The 9,322-nt window shown below is 44.3% G+C and overlaps 1 protein-coding gene across 1 annotated transcript; it reads left to right on the top strand.

The window, feature by feature from the left end:
* Positions 1–4,657: 4,657 nt before the first annotated feature.
* Positions 4,658–8,727, top strand: LOC117346949 (E3 SUMO-protein ligase KIAA1586-like). The gene is made up of 2 exons (XM_033917252.1): positions 4,658–4,708; positions 6,308–8,727. Exon 2 carries the CDS (start codon positions 6,341–6,343, stop codon positions 8,363–8,365), a length of 2,025 nt encoding a protein of 674 aa, XP_033773143.1. The 5' UTR covers positions 4,658–4,708; positions 6,308–6,340; the 3' UTR covers positions 8,366–8,727.
* The last annotated feature ends 595 nt before the right edge of the window (positions 8,728–9,322 follow it).

Genomic DNA, 9,322 nt, shown 5'->3' on the forward strand with positions numbered 1-9,322 from the left:
TCCCCAACCTATTGTATGATAATTTACGCCTGTTATTGAGTTTTATATGTATTACCCTACATTTTACCTTTCTACGCCGCTTAGAAATTTGATAAGAGGGATATCAAATTTTAATAAACTTGATTGGATGGCAGGAAGGCAAATAAATTTGGATGGAAGGAAAGTAGATTAATACGGCAATATCTTATAATCCTTTGTTAATACTAAGGGCTCCTTTTACGAAAGTGCGCTAGCGGTTTTAACGCATGTTACAATGCCACACGAGCTAGACGCCATGCCTCCATACAATGCCCCTTAGTATTTTCCATGTAGCGTGGGGTTAGCGCGCGGGGCATTGTAGCGCGCGCTAAAAATGCTAGCGCACCTTCGTAAAAGGAGCCCTAAGTTCCAGGAGTTATAATTTGTGGTCATGTTATCTTTATATATCAATTCTTTCCAAATCACTATATAGGTAAATATCTAACATAGGACTCCTTTTACAGGGCCGCAGTAGAGGTTTATACTGTGGACCAGTGAGGTACATGCTCCGATGTTCATAGAAATTCTATGAGCGTAGGAGCATTTACCTTGCCGACCTATGATAATTTGGAAGGGTTAAATATGTAGGGGAGGTACAGATGAAACATTTTTTTCTCCAAGAATTTTGTGCACAAGTTTCATATTTAATTATACTACTTTTAAATCTGCGGTGTGCATGCTGTAACATTTTATTTTTTTTTTATTTTTTAATAACTGGTTATTTATCTGTATCAACAAAAGAGCATATCACATTCTGGTACTGTAATATTTTAAAAGAATAACTCTGCGGAGAGCTTCCTTTTGAAAATGATGTTGCAGGACCTGTACCGTCCTGAGAGGAGTCGGCTTTACTACCAGTAGACAGTAAGAAGCAGAGAGATATTCGAGTTGGCACTTTTCCCCTGAAGTAGCCCTCGCCGGGCGAAACAGAAAGCCTTTTCTGTCGGGATTTTGAGTTGGAAGCCTTTGGTGAAAACCCTCGATTTCAGATGAGTGTATTTTTTCACGGTTCCATTTGTATGTTTCATATCTCTAAGAACTGCTTACACTTATTGCATCCAGCTGTAGTCCTCGCTAATTAATGTGGTTAAGTTTGGGATTCGGGCCTTCTACTGCTTGACATTTACATTGAATTTATAAAAAAGACTTTGAGAAAATAACAAAAAGAAGATTTTGTATGAATGAAAAACGTGAGAATTGATTATTTATACATGTTTTGGAGTTTTTTATAAACCCGTGATGATGAGTGGAGGGTTGGGTACTTGTGTAGTCCCAACATCCCTCAATTGAGGTTTATTTTTCTCCGTTTCATCTTTTTGATTTCTAGTATGTCAGCTGTATCTTTGGTATACATGGTCTGGATGAATCCCTGCTCATAACTGGATTTCACAACACGTATTTTTAATATATTTATTATTAGTTTCACGTTTGTGCCTCAACAAATTGTTAGCAGGACCTGTGAGCCACATCAAGGCACTAGACACTGTCCCCTTTGGGAAAAGTTGAAACGGTATTTTATTGTGCAAATAAGTCTTTACAAAGTTGCTAACCCAATATGTGTTAAGGCAATGTACAAGTAGGTCCCTGTCTCAAGCCTATTTATAAAGACACATGAGGCACCCTTCTATCTTTATAAAATACTAAGGGTTAACCAACAGAAATTGCAGCAAGGTGGAAACTACAGGCATGGGTCTACAGGACAGCTTACGACACCACTTTTGCGAATTTGGAAAAACAAAAGAACAGGATTCATCCACATTCTTGTTTTATGCTCACAATGTTTCTATTTGAATCCTCAACTTCAGGACTTCTGAAGAAGACAGTTTGTTGAAAGATAGACCGTGTTGGGTCTACTACTACATATATGGATTTTTTGATTGTGACATACCACGAATCTACTATAATAAAATGCTAAGCGCGCATGTGCACTCTTACCTTCATGATCCGTGATCCGTAGGTCCCTGGTCACCAGGAGTGCGCATGCGTGCTTAGCTGTGCCAGTGGCCACCAGACAAATTGAAAAGCGATGGCCTCCCTGCTCTTCACCTTGCGCAGTCCTCCATCCCGGAAATACGGCCCTACCGGACGAAGTTTCTTTTTAACTTAAAAGACCCTGCGGCGGCTCCTCTCACAAGCTGCTCCTGCATCGGCGAATGCTTCCGACACAGGCGGTGATCATTAGCGGAGCCGCCGGAAAGTTAAACAAGCAGAGGGGACTGCGTGAAGGAAAGAGAAGGGGGGGGGGGCAGCAAGGGATTAAGGGAGCTACGGTGCTATCCTATCGGCTCCCAGACACAACCTACTTCTCCCGCAGCCCGGAAGACCTACACCACAACCCCGGACACCGAGCTCAACCAGCTCCCCGCGGCCCAGCAGAGGCCCCGCGACAGAGTGCGTCGGCACCCGACTAGAGGATGTATGCCATTTGCTTTCCAGATGGAAAGATACAGGCAAGACAGACACCCTGCAGAAAAAAAAACCAAACAAACTGAATTCTCTGTGCATCCTGAGAACACAAGCTGAAAAGATAATGAGGCAAACTATAAGTAGCACAAGGGCCTGGTTTCCAACAGGTGGAAGCAATGGAGCCCAAATCCCACCAACGCCAGACGGAAATAGGGAAGGTAAAAGGGGAAATGGGAGCCTGAATATGGGTAGGTAAAAGGAAGGGAGAAAGGCTACTGCTGGACAGGGGGAGCAGGGAAATGGTACTACTGGACAGGGGGGAGGTAAAAGCAAGGAAAAAGGACTACTGCTGGACAGGGGGAGCAGGGAAGGGGTGCTGCTGGACAGGGGGGAGAGACAGAAATAGAGAAAGAAAGAAAAGAAAAGAAAAGCCTAAGTCCACACATCTATTCTAGCACCCGTTAATGTAACGGGCTAAAAAACTAGTGATTGAATAAAATCCTGCATCACGGACATTATCTCCACAGGTTTTTTTCCTTTTGTTTTTTTGCTTAAAACATAGACACCCATTACAGAGCGTGTTTAGGCGGTGCTCAACATCCTAACATCTAGGCATCCCCAATTTATGCCAGGGTTTTCTATGCCTAAAGTTAGACGCCGATATCAGAGCCTAATGCGCCTGATTCACAAAGAGGCACCTAATTTGAAAACACGCCCACGACCTGCCGTTAACCACACCCACTTTTAGTGTAGGTGTTTTCGGTTAAGCACCTACTTTTTATTGAATTATGTTTTTTGAGTTAGGCACCTAACTTACAATTAAGCCCCATTAAAGCTGTGAGGTGTTAATGCCAATATGATTAAGCCTATTGTTCACATGAGGTGCCGATATTGGTGGCTAACTTTAGGTGGTCTTTCAGTGGCGCCGCAAGGTTGAGCAGCAAGGGTGATGGCGCCCCTCCCTGTACCTTTCTAACTTCAGCTCGCGCAGCCACCAACTTAGGGCTCCTTTTATCAAGCCGCGCTAGCGGGGTTAAGTTGAAACAATTTTTATTGATGCAAACAACAACAAATACAACATTAAAACTTGTATAACAATGATGATGCATCAAATAGAATAATATGATGAACATATTGATGTAGTCAATATTACATACAACACCAAGGTGCTTAGTATAATAATGATCACTAGAACTATGGCAATAGTTTCAGTAGTCCTTATTCCAGTATAAGTCCAGAACTATTATAAAAAGTGTATACTGGATAAGAATCTTAACCTTGCAGACTCATGAGTGGATAAATTAAAAACATGTCGGGTCATGTTCCCAGGGTTTAGCTGGCATAAGATAAGTACACTGAACCTCAGTATTTCTTACTATTACCTAATAAATTATTTATTTAAACATACTATTTAAACAAAAAGCACTTATAAATGAATGAAATAGCCAGTGATGAATGCACCACGTAATTTTTTCCTGCAGTAACAAGATATTACAGCAGTGGAGTGGTGGGGCTGAGGCTTTTTCATTTATCCACTCGTGAGTCTGCAAGGTTAAGATTCTTATCCAGTATACACTTTTTATAATAGTATAATAATGAGGCATCGAGTAAAATACATCCCATATAAACCTAGAAAATACCTTCATCCCCCATCAAACCCCACTCAATCTATGAATGACTACATGTTTTAAATCATTTAATACCCTCTACCATCCCTACCCAAACCCTCCCTTCCCTTCCCCATTCAAAGGTACTCTCCTTCATCCCCCATCAAACCTCAATAGGACTACATGTTTGAATCTATTTAATACCCTCTACCTTCCCTCCCCAAACCCTCCCTTTCCTTCCCCTTCCAATGGTACTCTCTACCCCTCCTCAATCTCAGTTAGGACACCCATCTTAAAACTGCACTACGACCTTTAGAAAATAAGGCTTGCAAATATGGATCCCATATTTGCATAAACAACATCTTTCGCTTCCTCATCCTTCCAGCATCTCTAGCTCCCCAGATGGCCAACTGATGCAACTGGTTTCGCCAATGCAAAAACTTTGGAGGGTTAGGGATCGTCCAATATTGAAGAATACATTTTTTGGCCAGTAGACTCATTTTCCTACACAGCGCCCTATGCCCCTTAGGCAAATGACGAAAAGCTTCTGGCAAATCCAAAATAAAATGGGATGGAGAGCAGTGTTCCCGCTAAGCTGCGCTGGCGTGCGCTGGCGCACAAAATATTACGTCGCAGCGCACAAGTTTCTCTTCACAGCGCACACACGCGTCGCAAAGGTAAGAGGAGGCTGGGGGAGGAATCGGACGTCGGGGTGGGGGTGCGAGGGTTCACGGAAGTTTCGCCCCCCACATTTCGCCCCCAGCAATTCGCCCCTCACATTTCGCCCCCCACATTTCGCCCCCAGGTATGTTTCGCCCCCGGTGGTGTGGCTGCCGCCGTCTCATCTGCTCAGCGTGGCTGGAGTCCTTCCCCTCCCTGGGCGGCCCGGCTGTGTGGGAGGGGGGATTGGGGTTTGGTTTCCGACCCTGGCGGCCGCGTCGCTGTCTTCCCCTCCCTGGGCGGCCCAGCTGTGTGGGAGGGGGGATTGGGGTTTCCGACCCTGGGCGGCCCGGCTGTGTGGGAGGGGGGATTGGGGTTTCCGACCCTGGGCGGCCCGGCTGTGTGGGAGGGGGGATTGGGGTTTCCGACCCTGGCCCGGCTGTGTGGGAGGGGGGATTGGGGTTTCCGACCCTGGCCCGGCTGTGTGGGAGGGGGGATTGGGGTTTCCGACCCTGGCGGCCGCGTCGCTGTCTTCCCCTCCCTGGGCGGCCCGGCTGTGTGGGAGGGGGGATTGGGGTTTCCGACCCTGGCGGCCGCGTCGCTGTCTTCCCCTCCCTGGGCGGCCCGGCTGTGTGGGAGGGGGGATTGGGGTTTCCGACCCTGGCGGCCGCGTCGCTGTCTCCCAGCCGCCCTGCTCCGGCCCCGGGCAGGGCGCGATGCACTGGAGAGCCGGGGAGCCAGAGAGAGAGTTGGGGGAGGCAGAGAGCAGGTTGATTTCAGGGCTGCAGGGCTCAGGGGCGAAATGTGCGGGGGCGAAATGTGTGGGGGCAAAACATCCGGGGGGCGAAATGTGTGGGGGCGAAATGTGTGGGGGCGAAACATACCTGGGGGCGAAATGTGGGGGGCAAAATGTGAGGGGCGAATTGCTGGGGGCGAAATGTGGGGGGCGAACCTTCCGGATCCCGGGTGCGAGCAGGGAGGGGGGCGATCGGAAGAGGCGTACGGCAGATGGCAGGGCGGCGAGAGGAGAGTCGGGTGGGGGGGGGGGAGTAACACCGGAAGAGAGCGGCAAATCCGGGCAAGGCAAGACTTGCAGAGGCGTACCTAGGGGGTGCGGGGGGTCGATCCCGACGGTCCGCTCAGCTCGCCAACAAGGAGAGGCAGCCGGACTCGCGTACGCTCCGACCGCCTCTTCTTGCAAGAAGCCGGGTCTTATTCAATCAGGAGCTGCTTTGACATGCAGCTCCTGATTGGATAAGGCCCGACTTCGTGCAGGAAGAGGCGGTCAGAGCAGACGCGAGTGATTTCCTGCACTAGGCACCACATGAAGTCACCCACCGTACCACTCGATTCGGGTAAGCGCAGGTATCGGTGGGTGGCTTATTTGCGGGGGTGCCTTATTTTATATTTTTGTCTAAAAAGGGGGGGCTGTCTTATTTGATGGCCCTGCCTTATCATCGGGGAAACACGGTACTACTACTAGTAAATTAGTAATGCGCTACAAAACTGAGGCCGCACGAGCGCCATTGTTTATCTATACATGCATGAAGCAAGTTCTTTTCAAGTTTCGATCGTTTGAAGCGTGTGCATAAACTTTCTTTTGCGATCTTCCATAGATTCAGTCAAATAATTTTTACATCCATTCGAAAATGTCGAAGCGTAAAGAGAATGAAGAGTTTGGTAGCAGCACAAAGAAAAAGCGCAGCCAATTTAAGAAGGAATGGCTGACCGAGTTTTTGGTTGACACCACGTTGCCGCACGCGAGTGGACGGAAAACAGTGGCGATGAAAGAAATATTCGAATATAGCGACACGGACAACGCATTAATTTGCTCCCTATGCCGAAAAGCAGGTGTTAACGGAGAATGGAGCACAGGGAAGACTTGGTCTGAGTGGAAAATTGATTATTTAAAGCGTCATCTGAATCATAATTCTCATTTAGAAGCGGTTCAAAAGCTTCACAATCAAAGCCGAGGTTTTCTAATGAATTTCTTGAAAGAAACTCCCGATAGTCGGAACAACAGAATCGAATACGCACAGAGATATAAATCAAGTCCAGAGGAAGTTAACATTTTAATTGATAATATATTGCTAGCGGTAAAGTTGAATTCGTCCATGCTATCCGTCCAGGAAATTCACAATCACATGGCTAAATACGTAAAAATACCTGATAGCTGGAGAAGCAAAAACTATGCTTTCGAGTTCCTTGACTGCATAAATGCCATTGTTAAACGGGAAACATTTACAGAAATCCGGAGGTCTCCTTTTCATACCCTAATAATTGATGAAAGTACTGATATTTCTGTTTCGAAAATGCTCATAATATACATTAAATTTAGAAGAAGTGGCAGCAACATTCATGAGACAGTTTTTGCTGGCATCAAACATCTAACTGCTTGTGACAGCACAGCTATAGTTGATGCTATAAAGCAGTTTTATAGTGAGAACGATTTAGATTTCAGTCGTATGGTCATGTTCACGTCCGATGGAGCATCAGTCATGCTTGGGAAGCATAATGGTGTAGCTGCAAAGTTACGTCAATCAGTTCCTCATCTTCTAGAGCAACACTGTGTAGCTCACCGCGAAGATCTAGGCATAGACGATGCATGGAAAACGATCCCATTCATGAAAGAGATCGAAACTCTAATACGCACCGTGTATACGATTTTCAGTAGATCGAGCGTACGAAAAGCCAAACTGGAGGATATTGCTAATGCTGCAGACTCAGATGTCATTTCATTTAAAGCTATACATGATGTTAGGTGGCTGTCTCGGCACTTTGCTGTAAGTGCAGTGGTTAGAAATTATGACATCCTGTTAGAATATTGTCAAGAACAGGTGGAAGAAGACAATGATCCCGTGCACAAATACTGCCTGACTAAATTGAGTAATCTGGAATTTAAAGTTGCGCTATTTATTCTCTGCGATGTTCTTGAGGAGCTTGGATCACTGTGTAAGCTTCTTCAGAAGAGTTGTTTGGCACCTTTGGATGCATTCCAGTTCACTAAAGCCAAATTAAGGAAACTCAGATCTCAATATCTGGGAGAAAAACCACATTTCAATGAAAATGTTGAAACTCTCATTTCATCTTGTAATTCTGTAATTAAAACAGATCATATTCTTACATTTATTACACAAACTTGTGATCATATGGACAAAAGATTTCCTGACAATGAATTAGAGGACTGGCGTGTTTTCGACAAAGACTGTATCTCAAATCCGTCCAACTTAGAGGAATTTACATTTGGAAACGAACAATTTTCACGATTATCTAACCGTTATTTTCTGTTAATGAACAAAGATGATGAACATTGTTTCAAAAGGCAGCTTATTTCAGAATATTCGGAGTTCAAATATATTATTGCTGAAAAAGTAAAAGCAGGAGCTATACAAACGCTTCAGGAAATGTACAATTTTGCTCAGCAGCATAAACAGTTCAGTGGACTAAATGCTCTATTAGACGTGTGTGGCACCTTTCAGGCTTCAAGTGCCGATTGTGAGAGAGGATTTAGCTTGATGAATGCTATAAAGACAAAGACTCGTAATAAGTTAAGAGTAGAACATTTGGAATGCCTAATTAGAATCAAACTTTATTTAGCCACAGGAAATAATGTAAACATAGACAGTGTTTACAATTTTTGGAAATCAGAAAAAGGCAGAAGAGAACAATCTTAATAAAGAATTTTGGAGCCTAAAAGCCTATGGAGAACTTCCAGAACATGCTAAAATCAATGAAACGGACACATTTGGCCCCGGTGATGACGATGAAATCCAGTTTGATGATATTGGGGATGATGATGAAGATATTGATGATATCTAACTTGAGTGAAGAATTGATTCCATTCCAGTTTCACAACAATTATTCTACAACATATTGAGTGAACTCTTCTCACTGAAGGCAAACTTTGTGCCCAATAAAATGGTTTTCAATATTTTGTTTTAATGTATTTATACTTTTGTGTAGAAGCTGGAATTGATAGATTGTCTAGAAATTGAAAGCATCAAACGTATTGTCTTCTGGACTGTTTTTAATTTACAGTTTACACATATGGATGTAACAGACATAACTACATTTGTTGTAAAACATTTATTAAGATATCATTTCATCCCTACAATTTCTGTAGACTGTTTTAAAATAAATTTGAGTTTTTCTGGTAAAAAAAAAAAATAAAGAATTTTGTACTTTCAAGAATTAATGCGTTGTTTTGTGTTCTTAAAAATATTATTTAACGTTATTTAATTTAGCGTGTAGGCCTAAAATTCCTTTGAATACCTCGTCCTCATGTATCAGCAACTTTGACAACATATTTATTTGGCTCATAACTTGCTGGCGCCCGATATTTTTAGCTCACAGTGAAAAAAGTTTGCTCACAACACCCGCCCGCTTAGAGGGAACACTGATGGAGAGTAGCGCAAAGATCTTCCAATTAACTCAGACATAAGATATTTTCATCAAGCGTTAACCCCCCGCGCTGGCTAAAAACTACTGCCTGCTCGAGAGGAGGCGGTAGCGGCTAGCGCGGCCGGCGGTTTAGCGCGTGGTATTATGCGCATTAAACCGCTAGTGCAGCTTGAAAAAAGGAGTCCTTGCTGTCAGTGGCAGCACTCTCTCTGATGTCACTTCCTAGGCAT

This window comes from Geotrypetes seraphini, chromosome 12 (assembly GCF_902459505.1).
Source record: "Geotrypetes seraphini chromosome 12, aGeoSer1.1, whole genome shotgun sequence".
In the NCBI taxonomy this organism is placed as follows: Eukaryota; Metazoa; Chordata; class Amphibia; order Gymnophiona; family Dermophiidae; genus Geotrypetes; species Geotrypetes seraphini.